Below are 26,458 nucleotides of genomic sequence, written 5' to 3'. Positions count from 1 at the left end.
AATCCATACAGGGCGGAATTTCCCACAGCTCCCACCTCCATCAGAAGACTCCACCCTGCACACAACACAGCTGAGAAAACTGTTCTCTGCAATCTAGAGTTTTAGCCAAGTTGGGAAACTTCTATCTAGTTGTTCTGGCTGCTGGGTTTTGTTTTATGAGTATTGTGGTTTCTTTACTGGAACAGGGACTGGACATGCATTTTTCCTTTCTCTTAGGCTCTTCCCAGGCTCAGAATTCTTTACTTCAAGGGACAAGCAAAACAGAGTGAAGACATCTACAGCATAGCTTCATTGGGATTTGGATATCTATGTACATAAAAGCAAGTGAAATACCACTGCTTAAATAGGCCAGATGTTTAAAATGACACCACTATCTGCAAAGATCTGATAAGTTGTTTATGCTTGACCTTCCTTTTCTGAGCCTAGTCACCACCCACTCATCAATGCCTTTATATGACAGTGAAATCAAGTAAGTGAAATTTGCATGACTAAAATAAAATTTGCATAAGTAAAATAAAGACATGCCTTTAGTCTTCAATCCCTATGCGTAAATACAGATGAATAAACACAAGGAATGTATTGATTTATCCACTCAATACTGCTCAAAAGTACTTGAAGTAATAACTTTGAGGGAAACAAATATTTTAGGTAGAAATTTGGTCACCAAAAAAAGAAGATCAGAGAACACTGATCTTTAAGTCAAACTGATCTTTCAGTCTTGATATTTAAGTCAAACATGGCCAGAAAAATGTAAAATCAGATTTTTCTACTTTCTGTTTGAAATGACACTTTAATTATGAAAACTAATAAATGCCTTTCTTCTTTTAAAAATGGGGTAAAACATAAAAATAAATCCCAAAAAATTAAAAATATTTTAGACTGAATAAGGCCTTTGTTCAGTTTGAAACAAAGATTTTCTTTAATGTTTTGATTTGGCAGCAACCCCCAAATCAATTGTTTGCATAGCTCTGCTTTGAACATAGTAAGATGTCAGACAAAAAAGCAATAGGGGATGAAAAAAAACCAGAAAAGGAAATAATCGATCAATTCCTGAGTAAACACTGCTCAGAAAACACTTTAAATCTCACGATTCTCATTTAAAAAGCATTAATAACCTGGAGAAATTCCAAAAAAGGTCAACAATAATGATAACAGCATGACAGGGTACTGTTTATGAAGGGAGATTAAGGGAATTCAATTTGTTTATTCTAAGATAAAAATGCATCCTGGCAACACAGTTTATCAGGGGAGAGGGAATATAGCTAGAAAACTGTAAAGAAAATGATGTAACATCAACATAGGGTTCTGGCTGTGATGTATGTTATTTCCTGAAAAATTACTTGAAATAAAAACTCATGGTGAGTGGGAGTTGTGCATAGTAAAATGTATCTGGAGTAGGTTCAAAGTACTTTAACCAGGGAAAGTTAGGAAGCTATTTTAAACATTGGCATAAATAATACAGACTGTACTTTAAAAGCAGAGGACAAAAAAAAATTCCTAAGGGAAGATTCATAGTGGACTCTTTCTCATGCACAGTATTTCATTCTGTGAAGTGGGCTGAAACCCACCGAAAGCAAACACAAGGCACAGAAAACTCACTGCAGTAAATACACAATTTTCAAGGCATGTTCTGTGTTGACCTCACATACATTTTAAAACAAGTACTTAAGAGTGTGCAGTGTGTATAGCATCGGTTTCTCCTTTCTGCCTCAAATTCTGCTCTTGATTACCAGAGGAGAAAAAAACCCAAACAAGCCTGCTTGAATATACAAGAAGAATTTTATTGTTTTTACTTAAGATCACAGCTATTGCCATCTTCAATACCTACCTCTAAACCCCAGGGCCCTTCTTATGCCAGGCCTCAGCTGTCTTTTCCTGATGCAGGAGCACGTCCCTGCAAGCCCCAGGAGACCTTCATTTCTATCAAAAGGCATTTGGGTCATTGATGTATTGTGTGGCAGGGATGTCATCCTGTGCAGCATCCCAGGCAGTCCCTGCAGAAGCCCCACACCCAGGTCCCCTCCTCCCTGTGAGCTGCAGTCAGAGCAGTGGCTCTCTCGTGGACCAAGAGCGAGGTTAAGCTGGAGCCGCGGGCATCCTCGGGCCATGCTCTGCCTGTGACAGTGGCTGTCCCACTTTGTGCGTGTCTGGAGCAGCAGCAGTACAATTAATGGGCCAGGGAGAGAGAGACAAAGGAGTTACCGTGTGCCTGCTGGGAGCTCAGCTCCGAACCCCCAGGAAAAGAGGAACTGAATGAAAGTGGAGCAGCTTCCCTGGGAGCAGCCACCCCGCATGCCCTCAGCCTGCCCGGTGGCTCTGTATTAGGGCACTCCTCTGCTTTGTGCTAAAGTCCATCCCCCAAAAGGCACACCAAGACATCTAAATCTAAGTTTATTTTCCATTTACGGAACTAAGCAACAAGGACATCCTTTTATTTATTTCTTTATTTTTTTGTAAGGAAGGAGGTTTGTAATTGCAGATTTTTGCCCAAGGCCCTGAATTGCAGGAGGCCTGTGCCACCAGCCCAGAGCTGGGCAGGTCACTATGTAGAACACGTGGGACTCAGGCTTTCAGCTTTTACTTGCCAATTTCTCCTTTACCACTTGCTGGCTTCTTTTTTGGAACCTTCATTTTTGCTGTGACATCTGGGCACTTGCTGCAGCCTGAGTATCTTCTGAACAAAGAAATATATTTTGAGAGGCCATGACCTACCCACTAAATGCCTATGTCTCTACTAAGCAACATCTTATTATTATTTCTAAAATAATGTTTTAGAAAGGGTTTGATTATAAAATTTATGACACAGAGGGTTTTAAAAGATGGTTTTTCTATGCCACTTAAACAGGAATTTGTAGATCTGTGTTAAATACTATGAAACGCTTTGAAGTTGAAGCCCTACTTGTAGCTTCTATTTTGCTTATTCATGTTTATAAGAAATGTTTGGGTATTTGAACATGTTCTTCCTCAGCAATTCAAGCAAATTTGTTTAAATTAGAAGTTTAAATCTAAAATACATCTAAATCTAAACTAAAACCCTACTGCTATGCTAATAATTTTTACCTACCTTTCTAAACATGTTTTGCTTAAAATATTTAGATTCTGGTTATATTCCAGTATTATTTTTCAGAAGCTACAGAGCACTTATTTCACTTCAGTGTATTTAGCTAGCTTTAGGACTTTAGTTTAGTCCTAAAAAGATTTAATTTCTGTGAATCCATAGTGCAAAATGAGATTCAGAATCTCCTTTTGCAATGCTAGGCAGCTTGGGCAGCAGTCTTCACAAAATGGGCAAATGGAGAGTGCCTAAACTTATCAGGGATGAATGGAAGAGGAAAAAGCATCTAATTAGAGCTACTTGAAGGTCCATGTGTGCTCTTCAAGCACAAACCTTCTTCCACAACTGAATGCCTAAGAACTTCCCTTTCCATTAAAAAAAGAAAGAAGCCAAAAAAGACAAAGAAAAGCCACAGAATCTGTGGCTGACTGCAATAAGGGCCAACAGCAGAGGTTTCAGAGGCCTGATGAGGACACAGGAGAGGCAGGTAGGATTCATCTGACTAAACGTGGAAGTCTTCTGCATCTGAGCCAACCTTGGTCCCATTCTCAGTCAACATAACAAGTGAATCCTCAAGTAAATGCCTTAATATTTGGTCAGAAAGATCACACACCAAATACAGCGGATTCATTTTTTCTACATGCTTTAAAACAAAACAGGACCTTAGTGCACTCATGCAGGCAAAGATAATTAATCCCTACACTACAGATTGGGAATTGAGGTCAGATAAATTAGGGGCCATCTCTGCTCTATTCATCTTGGATGAAGACCATGAATTCACATGTCCCTCACCTCCAAAACAGCTCCCGAAACCCCTAGAAGGGAAATGGCAGGTTCACCTGTTAAAGCTGTTTTGTGTCCCTTGATCAATGGAACCAGTCACTAGGACCAGAGACTGTCAGATCCCATGTGCTACTGAAGGCTGTCTAAGGAGGCAATTAGAGTCCAGCTTCACTTCCTCTGAATCACAAAAGTTGAGGGATTTATGCCAGACAGAGGAGCTCCAACCAAGAGGATCTGCTGGCTGTGCTGGGTCTAGAACTAGAAGGCAATATTCAAAGGGGCCACAAGAATTGGGACATCCTGGCATTTGTAGGGGAGGCTGGGCTTTGCAAATGCCAGACCCTCAGCAGTATCACCCCCACCACCATCCCCCAAACCTCACAGGCTGGCCACCTTCCAGCCCTTACTGACTGCTACAACCACCAAACTTCTGCAGGGTGATGTCCCTCTGGCCTCAACTCCACAGCACAAGCTCTGAGGAAGGCATGGGCTGGAACCCAGACACGGTGTCCTCACTCCTGGCGGGTGAGATGTGCTCTTCTGGGACCCATGGAATGGAGGCCTTAGTAACTGCCTGTGCTGGCAAGTGAGGCAAGCAAATCTGCACTGCTCCATAGCAACAGACATGAAATTAAAGCAGTAAAATATGCAGGAGGACTCATCACACAGAATTACTATCCAGAAACATTTTTTTTTTATTTAGAATATCAGCAGTAGCTATTTTGCAGCTATTTTGTGTGGCAAAATGAAAGGTGAAAGGAAAGAAGAAAAGCAAAAGTAATTGAGGAAAATGAATAGGGTCGAAAACTGCCTCAACTGTATTTGCTAGATTCTGTATTAGAAAAGATCTCAGAAATTTCAGTGTCACAAATGAAATTATGAAATACAAATAGTAGAAAGGGAGAAGACTGTGACTGAAACCGTACAGGAAACAAATGATGCATACGGTTGGATTTGAATGTCAGGATGGTTATAATGGCTGCCATCAGGTGTGGGATAGAAGGGAAGCATTCAAAGCATGTGCTTACATCTGAGAAAGATGCTTCCTCCCTTTTTATTGCCAAGGTGATGTTTTAAAAAATAGATCAAAAGCCTTCCAGAAGCACAAGTATTTGACCACTGTGTATCTGCTCTTTGCCAAATATCAAGTCGCTTAAAGATATAGTGCTCAAGTTAAAGCCCTCCTTATCTGGTTTAAGTTACTCGGGGAACCTGGGCTTTTGCTCTCTCTCTTTTCACTTGCAACCTCCTCTGTACTTGTTAGAGAATCTATGATCTACACTTATCAATAAACACTGTCAGATCAAGAGATAACTTGTTATTAATTCAGGTAATTTAAGAGAAGAACTAATGGTCAGTCATAGGCAAGAAGTTCCATGATTTGGTATCAACTCAATTCACTTTTTTTGTTCTACGACCAATTATTTAAAGTACACTGAACCTGGAGTAGCCCATTTCCTAATTTCAGCATTCTTATGCATGTGACACCAGCCACATCTAAGTAATTGGATATTACTAGGAATGGAAGCATGAGTTTCCCAATTTCACCACTCAAGTATGGTTATCACTGGTTGCAGGAGAGGAACATGGTGTTCACTGATTAAATACTGCATTTGTAACTGGGTTAAATGTTCTTTGCCATACCCTTGTTCTAAATTACTCCTCCTGTAAGAAAAGGGGCAGTCTTGGAATGTGGGCTATGAGGTGCAGTTAAGTAAGTTACAGCAAAAAGACAGACACCAGTCTTCTTATTGCTCTTACCTTTGTGGGATGGAATTAAGAATGCCCATTTGTTTTAAGAATCAGTCAAAGCACTTTTCTATCTCAAAACAGATTTTCCATTGGTTTTGGTGTGGGTTTTTTTCAAACAATCAAACACTGTGACTTTGTGTTAGAATACACAGTACACCATCAGCATTTTAAGAAGTGTTTCAACATAATAGGTAGATGTCCTAGCAAATAGTTAAAGAGATTCATGAATTTCTTTGTGTGCCATAGGAATTGTTCAAGTTAGCACATTCTGTAACTTGGATTTTGTATTCTGTACTGCTGCTCCTGAATAACAGGGACAACAGATCTATTATTTTCCAACCGCTTGCAGAGATTTGGTACAGAGAAAAAAGGAAAGTCATATAAATACCAGATACAACGTTCTTGGATAAATGTGCTGGTACAACATGTCTTTCTAATGTTTTATCAAACTTTCCAAGATAAAACAAAGTCCTATCATTGCAAAATGATGCACTCACAAGGAAGCTCTTGACAGTGAAATAAATTTCCAGAATTACCTCTAAGACAATCCTCTCACAGAACTTACACACCAACTCATGTTTTTCAAGTGAAGCATATACACAAACATACATCAGAGTCAGACGTTGCTATTCCCCGCACTGTCAGACTGAAATGAGGGAATGAGTTGACAAAAAACCTGTAAAACAATACAGCCAGATGTCAGGAATATAACCTAAATCAAAATAATGTTTTGTTTTTAAAATAACCAAAGTGACTGACTTTAGAATACAGACAGATATTGAGGTAAAGTAGCAATACGGATTAATTTATTTGCTAATTGTATACTAATGGATTAACTAGTCACTACTCCTTGCTTTCACAGGGGACTCCCAGAAATAAGTTCTTGGACATATAGTGTCCTGGAAATCTAATCCTCACACATCAGACAATTAAAAAAAGAATTAAAAAACCCCAAAACTTCAGGAAAAGCATTATGTTTTAACAGCTAGACATTGTTAACACATAAAACATGTTCTGCAGCTAACATTTGCATTTCTTCTCTGTTCTGTTTGGCTTATTTAAGTTCTAATCTTAATATTTCCAGTTGTCTAGGGTAATTTTCCTTGCCTCCCTTTTGATCACTATCAGCTCCAACACTGAGTAAAAAAGCACCTGCACTTATTGAATACTCACAACCAAGTAAGAGCAATACATTCTGCTCCACTGGTCTCTCCTAAAAGTCGTAATTGTCCTAAAGCCTTCAAAGATTAATCTGTCCAGACTGGGACACCTTATCCCAAGGCTCATTTATGGTGGCTTAATAAATTCACTGGGAAAAAGTAGGAAACACATGTTGAATACAAGATTACTTACTTTGCCTTGTACTTACTATTTGTTAAATAACTTTTAGTTGAATAGTGATTGTTAAAAGATGGTATTTTTTTTCAATATACCTGTTTTTTATGAACTTAGGTGGCCAAGCAAGGGCAGGAAAAACACAAATTGTGCCTTGCAACTACTTAACTATAGATCTGGCAGAAGCACTATATAAAGGACAAAAAAAAGGTCCAGCAACACAGGATTAGAAAATCGCAGGGAGATAAATGGACCTTTTGAAGCCACCCAGCCCAATTCCCCACTCAAGCAAGTCTAGCTGGAACAGGCTGTCCAGGACCATATCCAGCTGAGTTTTGACTATATCAGTGGATGGAGACTCCACAGCTTCTCCAGGCAATGTGTGCCAGTGTCTGACCACAGCCAAAGAAAGTGTTTTCTTGTGTCCAGATGGAATTTCATGTTTTCCAATTTGTGCTCATTGCCTATTGTCCAACAAATGTAGGTGCTCTGTGTAGTGGAAGCCTCTGAGATTTTCCCATTAATCTGAACAGGAAAAAGTTTTAATGTCCAAATTCCCAGTGATGACCCTTCTTGAAATATAATCTGTAGCTGTTCAATGACACTGAAATCCAAAATATTGCTATTTTAGCCAGATTCAGTAATAAATGGCCAGATGTTTGATTAGCAGTGAAAAAACCAAACCCTTTTTGCATAGTCCTCTGCTACCTGGAATATTTATTATTGTACCAAGATGTGAATGACAGACAGCCAGTCCTTACAAGGGGTCCTTTTGTGCCATAGAGTTTACACATCTATTCTGCGGGATTCTGAAGGTGCTAAAAGGTCTGGGACAGCCTTAATATTTTTTTCTTAGATCGTAATAATTTCATGTGAAACTTCAGCAATTTCATGGGTTCTAAGAAACAGCAAACAGCTCCAACAGCAAACATTCATTCAGTAAACTGTCCCAAGTGTGCCTGTAACACCAAAAGCAAGAAGACCCAAACTTTACAGAAGTGCTGAACACAGCTGAACAAAAGCCCTTCTCAAATTCTGATGCTCACAGAGATTTAAATGTATGTCTGTGTTAGTTTAAACATGCAAGACTTATTGACACAACTTCTGCTAAAGATTCTTTTCTTTATCCATGTGTTTGAAAGAGGAAGATTGTGAATCTTTTCACTAAGCGTTCTAATGGAAGTCGAAAAAGCAGATGAGAAAGACTCTCAAAGGAAGCAAAACAATTCCCACAGCTCTCAACAGGATGTGGACATAAACTACAGGAATTCAGGAGGGATCTTTCTAGCAGGACTACACAAGAATGTGAGCATGTAGAAGTGCTTATGGTTCTGTTTATTCAATTACAAAAAGTGTAGGATTCAGTACAGCATCTTGATAGAAAACTAAGACCAATGTTAATTAAGTCTTTTTGTGCCTTTTTGTGAGGATATTTTCTGCAACACATTTTGTATTGCTTTTAATATTATGTAAATGAATCACATCTAAAAGAAGGACTAACTTCTAAAATCCAGAAATTAAAAGGCTTGTAGCTATCTCTGAGAGTGGATGTTCTATTATTTTCCTTAATGTTCCTGTTCTCTCCACCCCTCCCTGGGAAAGCAGGCACAGGTTTTAAGCCAAATTCACTTCTACACTGCTGTGATTCGGATTTAATGCACAATATAAACCATTTCCATCTCTCTCAAATGAATAATTTCTCCATTATTATAAATATTTTATAGGTTTAGCAAGAGCACTTCAGGATTATATATGGTTCTCTATGCAAACTACATAAAATATGAATGATAGCCTAATCTATTTTGTTAATACTTGAAGAGGTGAAGATGGCTTAGACTCAAATAACAAGGCCTTAGGCTGTTTGAGAGGAAGGAAAGGCTATGTGTATTTTGCATTCTGAAGTACAGAAAAGAAAGATGAAGTGATGTTACTAGAGAAGCAGAAAAGTATCAGAGCTTGGGAACAGCGCAAAAACATCCCATGATTCATTCTCAGTGCTATCCCTTTCTGACATTTCCTGAATTATCTAAATATTTGTGTAAGTGTTTCGTCTGAGATTCAGCATGGTCCAAGAAAACAATACTGGAAGCAGACAGATTTCAGCAAAATGACAGGAATTTTGAAGGTCCATAGTGATGGATGTACTTGTGTAAAAAATGTAGTACAAGACATGGTAAAAAACAGTGGTAGGCTAGATTTTTGTCTCTCATATATGACTCCTGCTATGTGGTCATTGTCAAAAGCCATTTCAGAATAATATGAAGTACATATAATCTCTATAAATCAAGAAGGGCTTTTGGTAAAGAGAAAATTACACACAATTGCTTTTATATATGACAAGGACATGTTGCTGTTATTCTCCTCCAAATCCCACTTCCCTTCTACTGATTCCTGGTTACTCTCTGTGTGTTTTGCTACATGGTGATGCCTCCTCTTTTGCACAATGGCTACATCTTCTTAACTGAGTCACCAGAAATTTATGTGCAAGTAGGTCATGAGGAAGAGACTGGGTCCACCTGACGCTATCGAATGAGATAGCAATGGAAGAAAATCACATTAACCCCTGTGGCCAACACTGAGGAAAATGAACCACAGCTGTTCCCTGGCATCTGTGTCTGACATGCGCCACTTGTGTCAGCTCTAACACTATGACATGATTTTGAACAGCTTTTCACAAAAAAATTGTGAGATATTTGGCAGGAGGAACTTAGAAGTACTCTGTAAAACAGACCTGGTTGCTGAATATTGCAAAAGGCTAATAACTTCATATTATAAGGCAATTAAAGTGTAAAACTGAAAATAGTGAATTAATTTATTGAAAAAGGTGCATAACTGTTCTCCATGAGTATAGGACTCTTCATTAGAAAAAAACTTTTGCATTAATTATTCACATTTTGCTAAGCGACATTCACATTCACAAACAAAATGGTTGTGGTAGCCACAGCTGCAGATTTGACTGTCATACACCATATTCACTGCAAACCTTGTAAAAAATACTACCTATCACCCTTTATGCACAGCAGTGGGAGACTGAGAACACTCAAGTAACATGGTGCTAAGAAATGAGCCAAATAACTTGCAGGGATAGTGGTAAAACAGGTTTAATCAACCCTTCCAATGACCAAGCCAGTGAAGAGATTTTACAACAGATTTTCCACTGTTTCTGGATTAAACATGGTGCTGGCAAATCTGAGCTGGTTTTTCATGGAAATATCTAAATTGCTTCCAGAGATAAAATGACTCTGAAAACAATATAGCCTGGAGGTACCTGAGCTCATAAACCATGTCAGTTCTGCCGCTGGCTATGCACAGGGCCAACTCTGTCTCCATGATTAATTAAACAGCAGCACAAATATCCTGACCATTGTAATCAAGAGCTGCCTGTAACATGAATCAAATGATATAAAATATTTTATATCACCTCCTAAAATTACAGGAACCATTGGCACGTCTGAGTATTTGGTCTTGGATTTTGTGACAAGCAGGGGGTGATTTAGCTGGGGGTCTGAGGTGGCCCATTAGCCCAAAGCACTGGGAGATACACTCTTGATTCAGCCATTGCAGTACAGGTCCAAATCTGCCCCACTGCCACACACAGGCTGCCTGTTAGACATCTTGTATCCCCAGGGCTGTCAGAACCTGGCAGCACAAAGTTTAGGCAGGATCCAACAGTAAATTTAAGGACATCACAAGACTTTTTTCTTATATTAAGAGTAATTTCTCTTTGGGCACTGAAATATGTGTGCAGTTACTATGAAGCAGAATAAAATCCATTTCAGCTATTTGATATCACCATTGAGCCTCATAAAAAAAGAGAAGATGTCAGTTGATTATATTTCCATGAACAGGACAATAACAATAGTGTTTTCATATCTTTCAGGTGTCTCCACAGAAAGAAGCCACCTATTTTATTTACTATCAGCATTAGTGATATGACAGGTGGCACAACACAGGTGTCTATGTATGTAGACACCTGTAAATATACCAGTCAATTAGAAAGTGTAACTAAGGAAATGAAAGGAATTATACTCACCGGGCTTCACAAGGCTTGTCTTTGTCTCCTTCTTGTATCGAGCCAGCTGCGTATTTCCTTCACTCATTGACCCTGGACTGAATTTCTTCCTGGGAAAGTCTCCATCACTACCAGTGCAAAAACTGATTGGACTGTTTCCAGCATCAGAAGGAGTCTTAACTGGAGATACTGACTGGCTACTGGGACAGCCAGTGTCATCTGAAGAGAAAAGATGAAACATCAACATTTCTAACTAATAAGTATATGAGAATTAGCAGAATAAAATGAAGAGTGTTAGCAGAATAAAAGAAAGAGGGTTTGAACTACAACTCTTTACAGTAAGTGATATGTACAACCTTGGCTGAAGCCTGGTGAGAAGCTATTTGTTTAATGCATTTTGTGAAGAAATCTTGAATACCTTATGGCAAGCTAAAAGGCAAATACTTGTTGTACTAGGTCTGAAAAAATACAAAATCAGAGGCTACATAATGAAAATTCCTATCTAAGACAAATTCTTTTAGCAAGGTTAAGGAATATTGCAGCATGAAGTTACACATGAGACACAAATGTGTGTCTCATGTGTAACTTCATGTGGTGCACACTGGCTGCAGAGCAAGCATGGGGCACATGCTCTCCTTCAAGAAATGCTCCCATATCTGAACAACAAGACAAAAACCTACAGCCCACATGCACGAAGTCAGGAATTTCATGTAACTGGAATTAATACAGGTTCCTCAAAATTGTCTTTCATTTAAAAGCAATCATGATCATAGAACTCTTCCATTCTTGACAAGTGGCTGTCAGGTACCTGGTTTAGGAGAGAGTGGGTTATACACAGATTGCTTTTATTTAAAGCTGAATTCCTCTGAGGGCACACCAGCACTCCAGATCATCAACAAGCCACCCTGGGAACAGACCCAGGTTCCTGACCTCCAGTGATACCAACACTCCAGCCCTTCACAACTGACTGCCAAGTAAGCAGCCTGACTTTGAATGAAATCCAGGTATCAATCTACAACTTCATCTAATCATGTTCCATGTAATCTGGAGTAACTGCAGTTCCCCTAAAAGTCATGGTGGTTTAATTGATACACAACAAAATCAAACACGCTACCCCGACTCTCCTGGGGAAATCTAATTGTTCTTTCCCAAGACAAAATGAAAGCTGCCATTGCACTCTTCTCCTGATGCATTATCTTTGGCTAACATGAAACCCAAAGAAATACCTGCAACTGAGCCAAATAATTTGCATGACTGTTTTGCACTTACCTCTTCCACCCTGTTCATAAGTCAAGAGTCATTGAGTCATTTTGTACTGAGCTTTGCATGGGCATATTGATTTAAAAGTCAGTGCATGACTGCATGTTTATGAGACAGAAGGGACACCCCATATCTAACACCTTTCTGCCTACCTCCCCTCAGCAGGAAAGAACAGCTTTTGCTTTTTTAAATTATTGCTCCCTCAATACAGTAGAAAAACTTCTTTCATGTGATCCAGTCTTCCTTCATGCCTGGGCAGTTTTTCTATCCTCATTCATCTGTTCCAAGGTTCTGCTTCTCATTTTAACATGTCCTGCCTTCAGTCCTGAGCAAGGTACCCACAGCTGCCAACTGTCCAGAGCAAGCTGTGGGTATTAGGCTGCAAGAGCAGCCTGCAGCCTGAGGTGTTGCATCCCAAGCCTCTGCCAAGTGCCAGGCAGGATGCCAAGCCAAGGGGCAACCAAGCCTACTGCCAGAAACACCTCTCAGGGCACAAAGGGCAGTAACAGTGCAAAGCACCTCATCCAATTTAATCATATTTAATTCTTTCAAATAATCCAAATCAAGCCAAAAAGGGTACTTTCTGCCATCTTGCTGCTGCTTTCTGTAACTCAGAATTAGTTCCTAGCAAAATAAAAAGAGAGACCTGTTAATAAGCTGTTCAGCCTGTCCTTACATTCATCCTGACTAATTCAGGATTTCTGCCCACATGACTTTAGCTTACTTTTTATCCCTTCCATTACCACCGACATCACAATATAACTCAACACAAAGAAGAGAGAAGGTGGCAATTTCCTCCCAGATCAGCACCTGTTTCTCCAACTCCAATTTGGAGTCTCTTCTGCAGGCTGGGTGAATATTACCTGCAGGACAGTGGATCAGCACCACTTAGTAAGCTCCTGAATTGCATTTAAGCAGCTGCTTCAGCTGTGTCCAAAGCATCCTCTCTTTAGAAGCACACAAACATTTATAATCACGTATATTCAGAAATAAGTGACAGCTTGCGCAGTTTGTTTTTAATTATGACTTTTCCACTTAGATGTTTCTGTATGTGGCATTAGTTTCCAAACTTTCTGTTAGAACAAAAACCTCCTCAAAACAAAAAACCAGAACCCAAGCAAAGTCCCCTCCCAAAACCTTTCACCCAAACCCACAATAAACTATTTACCTCATCTCTCCACCAATACAGTTACTGCAATACCTGCACAGGTTCTGCAGACCTCACAGATCTGTTTAATATGGGAGAATTTATGTAGAAAATACTCCCAAAGCTATAGAGATGCAGCCTGGAAGAACCACAGGAGTTGATAAAACTTTACACAATGAAAGAACTAAACTACAGTGTTAAAAATTGGGGCACTAAAACCCTAAAAGTAACCAAAACTAACTACAATTGGGAAAAAGGTAGCTAAAGAATACATACTAAAATAGCACAAAAATGTTTTATTTACCACCCCCAACATTGCCTGTGATATCACATTGGTGACACTGTATCATCAGATTATGCCATATCTACATATCCTTTTTTTACTGTTAAGAACTTCAGCTTCCAGGGCAACAGGGCATTTTTAAAAAGAACCAATGAGCCTGGCACAAAGAAGAATAGCTCTTCTCTACTCATACCCCTCGTAACCTTTAGATACACAAATAACAATAATAACGAGGTGAGCACTCCCACTCCAGCTACAGTAAATGAATTATTTTATTGTATTCCCTCTCCTCTGATAGTTTATTTTTTTATGTAATGAAAAACTTCTAATCCTTCTACTACTATTATCCAGAAACATGAGCAAAATTATAAATTTTCCAGAACTAGGGCAAGCTGTAGAGAAAGATTTTTCTGTGACAGCCTTTCGAACAATCAAAATATTTGCTACCACAGAATGGAAGAGCTGCCTATGACACACTGGTGCTCACTGTCAAAGCAAGCAAAGCTCTGCTGTACACTGGGGGGATCCACCCAACCCACACCTCACCATCCTGGCACAAGGAAAAGTCCTGGTGAAGAGTGAGATGCTCTCCAGCTGCTTAGTGGCAGCCAATTGCCTGCCTACCTTCATCTTTCCTGCTATTGAAACCTCAACAGGCTATTGATTTGTATTTAATACTGTGGGTGACCTCCCCACAGGAGAGCAGCAGACCTCCCTGTGGACTCTGGGGAGCTGATTCCCCCTCCATCTCCAGACAGCCTGACCACTCTCCCCTCTCACTGCTGCAGCGACCCCTCTGCTCCTGCCCTGCAAGCAGAACGTGACTGTGGCTCGGTGCGTTCAGTGTTTCCCCCAGACCTACAGGCTCCTCCTAAACCCTGCTGGAAACTCTGATGGAAGGAAGTGAAGACCTCCACCTAACCAGAAATGGGCCAAGATAAGGAATCTCTCTCAAAAAAGCTGGTAAGGAATAGATGAGCCCACAATGGGATTCAGTTTCTGATATGATGTGCATAGAGTTTCCAGCAAGGTCAGTTAAGGATTCAACCCTGTAACTCCGCAGGAGTTTTGCTCCAGTAAGGACTTCAGATCTTAGACTCCTCAAGAGCAGAGACAGATCTTATTTACCTTCTCAGGCACATCAGCACCATGAAGACAAAAAAAGAGAAAGCTGGTAAATAGATTGTACTTCTGATCTTGCCTGAATTTACTTGCACAAGAAGTAAAATCACATGAATTTATAACACACGATTTCCATTGCTTTCTTTCACAGTGTCTTTTTTCCCCACAGGGGCCTCCTAGGAGCATTCTGGGAGTAGACTTTTCCTTTGAACATCAGCTGGATTTCATCACTTGAAATTCTATGTCCAAGCCCTCTCCCAGATCAGACATGCCTGCCAAATTTCAAAGCCAAGCACAGGATAGTGTCTCCTCAAACAAACCATTAGGAAAGTTGCTCAGAGGACTCTGACATTTGCATGCCCTGACTAACCTTTAAACAGTAAAATCAAAATATAAACAACAGTATTAAAGATAATAATATGCTGAACAATTGACAAAAATACTGCTCATTGTAGACTTTTAGGCTATATGTTAAGATATGATGATTTTCTCAGCACAGATATCTTAGAAGGTTCACTAGAATATGCCTTAGAACCTTCTTTAAAAAAATACTGCCTTTCCCAAAAGGCTTCAGGAAGCTTTGAATATACAACCTCCTTATATAACACATGTAAATAATTAATGATGCCCTCACTGAGGAAGCACTGACTTCTTTTTACTTTCACTCCTAGCTGCCAGATCGAGTTAGGCACTCCTGTGACACTGAATGGTCCAGTTCCTTGCCTGATCCCTATTTCACTGTCCAACATTTGTCTCCTCCTAAGAGTACCCTGACCAGTGCTCAGGCTGTACATAGTCTGAATTTCCACTAGGAAATGTGGATTCTGGAATTAAACATGTGGCTCTAATGAAATTTGAATATTCAGTGTACCAAGACAAAAGCAATTTCCTGGCTTTTACCTGATGGTTATGTTTGCATTCATCCCAGGATCTGTTAATCTGGGTAGCCACAGCTCTGCCAGGAAGGTGCATTGCAAGCTGGCTATTGGCAGTGAGGGTACCACAAAGGGTAATTTTTCAGGGTAATCTCCCAGTCTGCTTGCCTGCCTCATCTTTTTTAACCCTCACTTTTTGAACTGTTTTGGTCTTCTCTTCATGGCTAGCCTTGTAGCACAGGGGTGTTTATGCAATTATGGAAGTTGCTGACAGACACCAAAGGGAATACAGCACCTGCCTTCCACCTGTAAGTCTCTTTCTGTATTAAACAGAGAGAAAGAGGCTCCTCTGGAGGGTGAGTCAAGAAGGACAGCCCCATTCAGGCTAAGTCATCCCAGAACTCTGAGTCACTGCCTGCAGGGTCACAGCTCTCTCCAAGGACCAACACAGTTACTGCTCTGACCTGGGCAGCTGAACCAGGGAGTGTAAGGGCTCAGTGCCAGGCAGAGAAAACAGCTAACGGGAGACTCACAGTGTCATTCTGGAACAGCTGGGAAACACAGCAAAAGCAGCAGACGAAACATCAGAGTATAAAATTAGTAATACACATGGAAAGGCAGAGGTAGGAGCATATTCACATTCACACCAGCAGGGCCTCAGCAGGCATAAATCCCACCTCATACCTCTGGAGGCAACCACTGAGGGAGCACAGCCTAAGGTAAGAAGTGGGAATATCCTCCTCAGCTCCTGATTGTACTAAAGCCTTTCATTTTTACTGAGGCCATTCCAGTATGTGACTGTAGGTACTCTGTAAGTTTAATAATTTGCTAGTAGCAATTTGTTGCTCACAAAATCACACAGACTTTAGAAAAATATATTTATTAACCTCACTAAGGGTAGAGTCCTAAAAATCCTATTAGTTTTGGTCCTTCTGATCAATTTAAAAGTAATTTCTTAGCTATTCTGAAGATCCATTTGGCTTGGTATTTAAGAAGATGTCTCAGAATATGACATACTTGTGAGGCAAGTTTCTTACCAAAAGTCAAACACAGTAAAGCAGAGCTGAAGCACAAGGACAACTACAGCAGTGTCAGGAAAAGACAGGAGTCCTACTTCTGCAAAATCCTGCCATGCAAATAATTTCCACATTTAATCTTGGTGTCTCTGCAGGCAAAACTTGAATTAACTATGCTCCATTTTGCTTATGAACAAAGGCTGGCTAGCAGCTCCCCCACTCCCTGAGGTCACCTACAGAGGCTGTGCAAACTCCTGTCCTTGAAGGGTTTCCAGACTCCGACAGACAAATACATGACTGCTGGGATGTGTTGGGAACAGTCTGGCTTCAAAAAAGAGGCTGATCTCTACAGAAATGATCTCTACAGGTCCCTACAACCTATATGCTTTTCTTTTTGTCAGATATTTCGCATCTGGAAAACACCCTGCTATTCACAGTCCATCTTTCAAGCGAGAACTTTTGACTGTAAAGTTCTAGTCATAAAATCTAACCCAGTAAAATCACGACTAAACATCTTCAACTGGTTGCTGAGGATCAACCATGTACAAGCAACTTTTACACCTGTTGCTCACCAGCCCTTTTGAGCTGGCTTCTGTCACACCCACAGGCTGCCCACTAACTACTGAAAATTTAGTATGAGAGTTGCTCACTGAATTTGGAAAGATGCCTTCTCTGCTCAGTCACAGCATGGCAGGAATGCTGACAGGCTGAGATTGGAAGTATAAAAGAGGAGAGAGGAAGGTGAAAAAAAATGGACTGACCTGCTCCTAAGCTTGGGCATCTTTTGCAATGCAGGATTTCACCTAAACATGTCTTTAAAGCAATCTGCTCTTAAAGTCTGACTGCAATTGCTAAGTCATACTGAAGTAGCTAATTTTAATTTATTTTGGCAGCAAATCTACTAATGTTCCTTCTACTTGAACATTTCACTAACGAACAGGACTAACATGAGCTCTGTCAAAACATATGAAAAGAAAGAGGACTATATAATTGTGGTTTACTGGCTTTGTCATTATATTTATAGCCCTACTAATGGTGTATTACAGAAGAGAAGCATAAGGGCTTACTAGTAAAAATATCAATAAAAATAGTACTGTTACTAGGAGAGCTGTGGTCAGGAATGGCACAGCTCCCTGAGTTTCATTATCACATCACAGAAAACATCTGGATAAGGGGTTTAAAGTGATAAAGGACTGAAAAATCTACTTGAAAATTTTATAGAATTTTTTAAACTAAATGTAAGGACAGGAAAGAATCTAAAAAAAAAAAGACTAAGAAGAGTCTTTCCTATTTGGTATGGGTTTAAGCAATTTAGTAGACCTCATTAATCTTTCTGAGGACAACAGCTGGAAGTGGAACCATTGCTGCTACCTCCGGTGGGAAAGCATTGACTAAATCCAGTGTAAGAAATACTATGCATTTAATATTAAGTGAAATATATATGTATATATAGATGGGTTTCTGTGGGGTTTTGTGTGGTTTATTCCATTATGCAGCAAAGAAAGAAACTAGAAATATTCTTTCCAGTTTTGAATGCACCATTTTGGGAAATAAAAATTTTCAATAGACCACAAAGAATTTTGTACCTATTCCTCAAATGGTGCAACATGTTGTACTCGTTTGGTCTCATATAGCTCTGCCTCCATGGCTAACAGCATATAACTGTGACCCTCACAGCTTCAACATCACCTCATAAGGTTGCTTTGCTTACCTTCTCATGGAAGGAAATAACATATATTCTATCCATTGTTGTTTTATGCATATTTTTCTTTTCTCTTTTAACTATCCTCAAGCCCAGAGTGGCACTGAGCAGCACCATAGAATCTAGTCACATACACTTCAAAACACTGTTTGAAAATTTCATGAATATATGCTAATCCTATAAACGTAGAGCTAAAATATGTAATGTTGAATTTCTCTTAAAACATCAAGATTCCCTTTAACAAAAAGTAAATTGAAGACTTCTGATTCAAGTTTCATTCCTGCTACAAGTTGTGATGTTCTTCAGAGTGCATGACAATATTCAACTTAACAGAAAGTTGCATGAAAAGGACTGAAAAAAAAGGTATTGGATTATGCATTTGTGGTGAAGAAAATACCAGGTAGTGTTTAGAATTCAGCCCATAGTACACAACAAGCTACCACTAAAAGGGCACTAGAAAGGCTTAGGTGTAGTAGAAAGGATGACTGTTCTCAGGACACCACGCACAACGTTCCAGGGAGAACGGGAACTGTCCTACTGACCCCAGGAGGCTCTGGGTTGGGTTTTAAAAGTTCACATGACAGACACATAGAAAGGTGACAAAAAACATCCAAAAGGTCAAATATTTTGGCTTCCAGATGTTGTTGTGTGGCAAAAAGAACAAAAGGATTGTTACTTAGTCAGGGGTAATAAATACTGAAGTTGAAAGGGAAGCAGGGAAAGGCCAAAAACTGGGGAACAAGCAGACTTGCTCTTTAGTACCTAGGCACTGTTCTTATTTCCAGGTTTGGAACAGATCTGTGCCACAGAGACAGAACTGGTGGCTCATAATATGAACCAATAATAAATTATTGCATGTAAGCTGGTCCAGCAGGAAATTCTCTAGGGAAGTAGAAGTGAGAAAAGGAAGCATGTCACCAGCGCCACTCTCATGAAAAAAGGCCATATGTGTGTTTCTGAAAACAGATTTTGTTTTAATGTTTTTGTAAATTAATATCACAGTCATCACTGAACTGCCTGACAAAGTGCTGCAAACGAAAGTGCTAGAAAAGTCCTCCAGAAAGTCTGAAAAAAAGGCAAAATGACTGTGGGAAAGCATAGCATAAAGGACTGCAAGAAAGAGAATCTAACTTTCAGTATCACATACTTGAGAAGTTTTAAGCATGTTTATTTGAATCAGTAACTTAGAGAAAAAATCAAACACATAAACCAGTAAGGAACTATTTAAAATTTTTTTTCTTATAAAAAGAAACAAGAAGAATGAGAGAGCTCACTGTTTCCATAGTAATACATATATATACAACATATATACAAATACATATATACATATTTGTTTGTATACATCTATACAAACAAATAATAGGAGCAATTACTTTCAGTAATTTGAACTAACTGTCTGCCTCAATCTGTTGACTTGTTAAAATACTAAAAAATTTATTTTCTGTCTCTATTTCTTTTCAGGAATATATATTTCAGTACACATACTTATTTTGTGTAGTCTCCAAGGCTAGCTGCTTTACAATGCAATGTGCTTCAATGCTCTTAACAGAGAAATTATTTACTGGAGTGCAAGAAGGTACAGCTTTTTTCTTCAGTAAGGGTTGTACAACCTCTTCTTCTTGAATGTGGCAAGCAAAATGGGTTGTGCATTCACATGGACTTAATCAGCCTGCCTAAAGCCTAATGCTTTTTTGGACACACACTGTGAACTCAGCCCCAGCATCCACCAATAGCTGGGCCAACTGGCAAATAATCTCTGAGATCAAGGGCACAGGAGCAAGTGAGCAAGGAATGGCAACATTGAGATTCCTACTGCAGCACCCACACCCCAGGCTTACAGTGCAGCCGCTGTACATGCGTACATTTACTGTGCCACACATGCAAAGGACAAGATTTAAATAAAATATCAACCCCAGAAAAGAGCAAGTTATGAAACAGGGATTGAATTTGAATAAGTGTTGAACCAGATCTTGAAATTTTAAAGAAAAAGCAAGAACAAAGCATCAACTCCTATTTTTGAAGACTGCGTTGGAGTGAGTCACAGTCACTGATGTACAGAGATGCTGGTTTTCAATAGCTCGTAGCACTATTCAGTCTAATTACAAAGGTGATTTACAGGTAAGCCCAAGAAAAGAGGAACTGTTTGCCACAGTTATAAACCAAGTCCTCTGGCTCAAAAATTCTTTTGCTGAACTAATTATTAAATATACAAGAGCTCCCTGCAAAGCTACATCTTGGTTACCAAAGCTTCACTGCATTTCCTGATAAAATTCTGGCAGTTGGCATCCTAGGAAAGGCTGAAAAAGGATTTGGGCAGTGTTGTAAAGGTACCATGTAACAAGTCATCTTTATACAGAGAAATTTAAAAACTGAGTTATTCAAAAACCAAAAGTTGAAAAGAAAGTATCCCAGACTAAATTCCTTTTTAAAAGAAAAGCTGAATACACTTACTGAGCTTAGCACAGGCTGACTTCAAACCAAGGACTCCAAAACCAAGGACAATGCTCCGCCCAAGTATCATATTTCTTACAAAGCAACCACTAACTGGAATGACCAAAGGCCCAGCAGCTGCTCCTCCATGGATCCCTCAGCAGGAGGCCTGTTTGAGATGCTCTGGATCACATTCTCTGCACAACTGACAAGGTAAGTACACAAAGCCACTTGAAAGCCAAGTGCAACTCAGGAGAGAAACATGCTTGACACAGGCAAATGCTCAGTAGCAGGTGAGCCACACAAAGCTGCTGGGAAAGTGTTCTTCCATCCTTTGACACTGTATGAGTTCTGTGGCTGACATCCAAGCCAAAGAAGAGAAGTGCTCCCATATCAAATGACAGCCAGGACCCCAGATGCTCTAAGGTTTTAAGAAAGGGTTGTGCATGGTGAACTCGGACACAAAAGCTCAGCTTGCCTACACAACATCCAGAAAGCATCCACATTCACTTGGCAGAAACAAAGAATACTAAAACACATATAAAAGCATATTAAAATTTTGTCAGGAATATTCCAGATATGATGAACACTCTCACTGTGTTCATATGGACTTAGAAAGCAAAACTGACATAAAGTCAACTGCAAATAATTGACCAACATGATCAAGTGAAGCTCTGATTCACTCAAACAAGACAAAGAGGGAGCTGATCATGCAAATTTAAACCAATCACAGCCAGAACTAACAACTTCTTCAAAAGAAACCAAGCATTACAAAAGCTGTCTCTTTTCTGTTGCCAAGAGATATTTTTTGCTGTTACCACTATGCCTGCAGCACTGCCATGGTTCCCAAAACCAACATTATTAATACCTACAAGATTTACCCTCATTTAAAATGAAGGAACTCCAAGCCTTCACTTAGGCACTGACACCAGTGTAAGCACACAAGGAAAATGGATAAGATCAGAAGCTCTAGGGAATGAAGCAAAAAATACATATTTAATGGATGAGGGGAAAAGAGTAATTTCTATTGGGCTAAAAAGAAATCTGTGCATCATTACTTGGTGTCAATAATAATGGAAGAAAGGTAGAGAACAATCTGACAAGAGAAGGGTAAAGAGGAAATGAATCATTCCAAGGATCAATTCATACTATCTTCTGCTTATCAAAAACATTTCGGGGCTTAATGCTCAAAAGAAATTACAAAAGAGACATGTATCCAAATGCTCACAAGCTTTCTCATACTGCTACATTAGTGTTCCCATATGCTCTCATCTTCCAAATGTACTACCTGCTAATTTTAAATAACCGTTTTTGCACATGCTACTTTTAAGTTAAGAAGCACGAGGAGAGGCAGGTTAGGGCTGTGGCCCCTCCACTCATCTGTTCACCATCCCCTCCCCAGAAACAGGAATTAGCAGCCTCCTGCTGCCCCTGGGGGATTTCACTCCAAATCAGACTAAATCATTGCAGCATGTACGAAATAATAAAATATTAATAAAATAAATAAAATAGATGAGTGGTTGTGCTTAAGATGCCAGTTAAGAGACCTAGCATTGCATGCTGCAATACCTCTGTGAAAGGTGCCTTAAAACTGTCAAGCCATGAGATCAGACACACCCAGAATAAAAAAAAAAAAATGTGCTGCTGGGACTCAAGACAGCCTATACAGTGCAGTGGGACAGCAAGGGTATATGACAGTGACAGCTACTTGTTGAGTAGATCTGAAGAGCAGGGTACAAATGCAAAAGATGAAAAAAATGTCAGTGATCAAGATGAAAGGCTTGTCAACTCAGAACAAAAAAATTTAGGATGAAAAGCAGCCATTTGGGAGAGATCATAAAAATAACATTTTTCTAGAAAGCTTTGAAAGATTTTATTTCTTTGGAACACACAAACTCAAGCAGGTAAAGTGGAGGGATTAAAAAGGCTGGGAAAAAGACTCCAGCATTCTTCCAATCCTGTGATGTTTGTTTAACGCTCTGCATTGTTCATTAAACAATAACCAAATAGATCATTCCACTGAGCCTGAATTGCAAAATCTGGCAGAGCTAGACTCAAACATGGATATTGTGTTTCTCATCTAAGAAAACTTGTACACTGTGTTCAATACACTGCTTTTCATGAAAGGAGTTAAAAAAGTAATAACAGTAATCTAATCCACTGTAGTGAAGACCAAGATAAATAAGAACGTTCCTGTCTATTCCCAGGAACACCTCTGGTAATTGAAAATACTTTATAAACTAAAAAAAAGAAAGCTTGAGAAGTTGCTCTGATACTAACTATTGCAAAAAGACTTCTTATAATTCATATTTTTAAATAGAGAATCACAGAATCATAAAAATATTTAGGTTGTAAAGATCTCTAGTCATTGCATCCAGCCACTAACCTAGCACTTCCAATTCCACCACTGAAATTGTTAGGCTTTCCCAAAAACTGACTATTGAAAACAAATTTCTCCACACCAAAAATACCTTTTGAATTACCACAGGCATATAGAGTCCAAGGTGTTCATGATGTGACCCTCAATTTTTTTATTCGTGTAGATTAATGTCATTTACAGTGAAGAGTTTCACTGTATTAATTAATTAAAAAATTACTCACCACTAGTAGGCATCTGAGTCTTTCACTGCCAGTTGAGGCATTTAAATTGTGCTAAACTCTACACAGGGCAAATATTCAACATAAAAAAATCTGGTTTTGAGTTGCCCCTTATGTGATATTTTGAAGAGCAAATGACATTTTTTTGGTCTACAGTTGGAGACTAATAATTTCTGATCAAGCACGCATCCATTGCCCTCTCTGTAGAGAAGCCATCATGCCCAGCTCATATCTGGCGACACACTCATCAGTAGAAGCCTGAATTCTGAAATAAACAAAACTTATTTCAATATGACAGGGAGACTTCACCTACATATTCTGTTCCAATCCATGAAGATCAGCTGTCAAAAAACCAAAAGGAACTGAAGTCTGATAGCAACTCCCCTGTTTTACCGACTTTTGATTTTAGGGCTTTTCAAAATGCCTTAATACCACACTGCAGTCGTTAAGGCAAATACTTCTCTTTAAAGCAACGCTTCTGCCGCAATAAAACCGCCAACTTTTTTAGCAGTGGATAGCAGAACTCGGAATGGAAACATCTGGTGTCGCTTACAGACACATATTAAAAGAACAGATACTAGATTTCCCTGGAAAAATCAATGGTTGCCCTTTTTCATCGGTAAAACGGGTTGCTCATGCGGGCTCGATGGGAGCCCGACACACAGATGCTGCGGCGGGGATGACAGCGAAGCCTCGGGGCTGGCTGGATGGGGCACACCGTGTTCCCCAGAGACCCCGAGGCTGGGGGGATCTCTCTGCGGTACCTGAGCAGAAGCTGTTGCTGCTGATAGTCCTGCCGGAGCCCGCGGAGGAACTGGGCGGGTTGAACTCCCGGCTTTCCTCTTCCGAAAAGGGCGATTCGGAAGCGGGAGATACCTTCTGCTGCGGCCGAAGGACCAGGCGGGGGATGCGGCTGCGGGACACCTCCTTTTCCAGCTGCGTCCTCTGCTCCTGCTCGGGAAGGGACACCCCGTCAGGAACCTCTCGGATGTGCCCTCCTCCTTCCATCATCGAGGCAGGGGCAGGCAAGTCCCGGCCCCTCCGCCCCCCCAGGGCGGGGGCAGGACGCGATTTGCCTGCCCCTGCTTCTGCTCGCTCCCCGCCGCGCCGTCCGTGCCCGGCTCCTCACCTTGCTGCTCTCCCGCAGAGGCCCCATCGCTCCTCAGTCACGGCGCAGCCCGGAACAGGCACCTGGCATGGGCGAGAGGGATGCGCTGAGCGGGGCTGCGCTGCCGCTGTCCGCTGCGGCGCTGGGGGTGGCGTTGCCCGGCCCGGCCCCGCCGCTCCCCGCCCCGGCACGTGGTGCCGCCGCAGCGCCCGCGCCGCGCCCGCCCCCGGGAGCCGGCAGGTGCGGGGCTGGGGGGGCAGCCCCTGGCACCGCTGCCCACCGGGCTCGCCGGGCCCTGGCCGCGAAAGGCGAGAGGAACGCGGGCACAGGAGACAGGGGCAGAGGGGCGATGATGCCGGCACAGATACGATGGATGTATGGCCGCACGCTTAGCAAAATGCACCGTCAGACTTCTCTGCTTCTTAGTCATAGAATCATAAACAGTTAAGCGTTTGGGAGGGACCCTAAAAATTATCTAGTCCTATCCTCCGCGGCCATGGGCAGGGACGCTTCCTACTAGACCAGGTTGCTTAAGCCCTTATCCAAGCTGTTTTTGAAGACGGCCACTGCCGGGGCATCCACAGTTTCCCCGAGCAACCTGTCCCAGTGTCTCACCACCCTCACAGTAAAGAATTTCTTCCTAAAGTAAAGAATTTCTTCCTATTTTTTTTCAGTAACCTGTTTATGGAACATGTAGAGAGACAAAAACTTACTTGATTCTGATATAAAAACTTACTTGATTCTCAGATGATACATTGTAATATATTTAATTGTAGCATTTTCTCTCTTACCATTCATTGTGGTAATTGTTGTTGACCCTCCTATTGATTAATGCACATGTGGTAACCTTGTTAATCTGCTCTCTAGAGAGGATCTATCTAAAAAACAAGCATTAGCAGGACTACATTCTGGGCTATAAGCATATGCACACAGTGGGTGAAAGGGACTGCTTTTCCACAAGAAGGATGATGAAATTCTCAATATGAAACTCACTTGAGGTTCCACATATATGTCTGCTTATGGGACCTAATGAGCTTGCAGAATTTGTACTTTCAGCAATGATATTTTTGGGCAAAGATTCCCTTTACATTTATTCTTCCTGCTGTTCTGGTTTCAGCTGAGATCTAGTTAATTTTCCCATGACACCTATGAAGGGCCCCAGTTTTTCATTGGAACTTCTGTTTGCTATTAGACCATAGATATTAAATACTGTCTCAAAAACAATTAAGAGCAAATGTGCCTTTAATGTGTAGTGCAGAGAGCGTAGCATCAGTAACAGGAAAGGCGATGCATTCATCTAGACCTCAAAGAGGAAAGAGGACACTGGTAAGCACTCACACACTGATTGTTGTATATCCAAAGAGTCATAATTACTAATTTATTAACCTGGCATCAGAATTAGATCCATTACTTATGTAGAGCTCCAAGCTATGCTTTGCCAAAAAGATGATACCATCCTTCCCTAGCAGTGACAAGACATCTATAATTCAGAGATGTGAGGTAGTTACAGCTGAAAAAAAGCCTAAAATTCCTATAATAAATATTCTGTGCTTATAAGATACCTTCTAAGCACTGGCACCTACCTTCCTGCCACAAAAGATCAGGAAGAATTCTGGACCTTTCCCTACTGCTCCAAGACTGTTTCCATGGAAAATTGCAAATCACATATTTTAATCACACAAATTTGCTCTTCCATTCAGTAGAGATCAGGGCACCTGAGACCATGGGCTTCTCCTGAGACCATGGGCACCCGTGGCATGTGTGGGGTGGAAATTTCCCACATACATTTGCAAAGCTGCTGTACCAGTAGTAAGAGTAAGAAGAAGCTGTGCAGCAGCACTGCCATTGCCATAGTAACTCAGCTCCAGAGCTGCTGCTGCTTCAATTCTTGGAGCCTGTTTTATCTTTTTCATTTCAAGCTCAAATTTTTGCCTTGCTAAAAAACAAGATATAAGAAGTGAAGTCTTCAGGCTGCCTTAG

General features: G+C 40.5%; 1 protein-coding gene across 1 annotated transcript in view; it reads right to left on the bottom strand.

Annotated features, from left to right (window-relative positions):
* SYBU (syntabulin) overlaps positions 1 to 24,626 on the bottom strand; it is a 39,904-nt gene extending 15,278 nt beyond the window's left edge. Inside the window, exons 1-3 of the mRNA XM_036404373.2 lie at positions 24,500 to 24,626; positions 24,135 to 24,321; positions 10,959 to 11,156 (exon numbers count right to left, since the gene is read on the bottom strand). Coding sequence (XP_036260266.1) covers positions 10,959 to 11,156; positions 24,135 to 24,321; positions 24,500 to 24,526 — 412 coding nt within the window. The 5' untranslated portion in view covers positions 24,527 to 24,626. The remainder of the gene's footprint in view (positions 1 to 10,958; positions 11,157 to 24,134; positions 24,322 to 24,499) is intronic.
* Positions 24,627 to 26,458: the final 1,832 nt, after the last annotated feature.

Source organism: Molothrus ater, chromosome 1, assembly GCF_012460135.2.
Source record: "Molothrus ater isolate BHLD 08-10-18 breed brown headed cowbird chromosome 1, BPBGC_Mater_1.1, whole genome shotgun sequence".
Taxonomy (NCBI): Eukaryota; Metazoa; Chordata; class Aves; order Passeriformes; family Icteridae; genus Molothrus; species Molothrus ater.
This window is presented reverse-complemented; position numbering and strand designations above follow the sequence as displayed.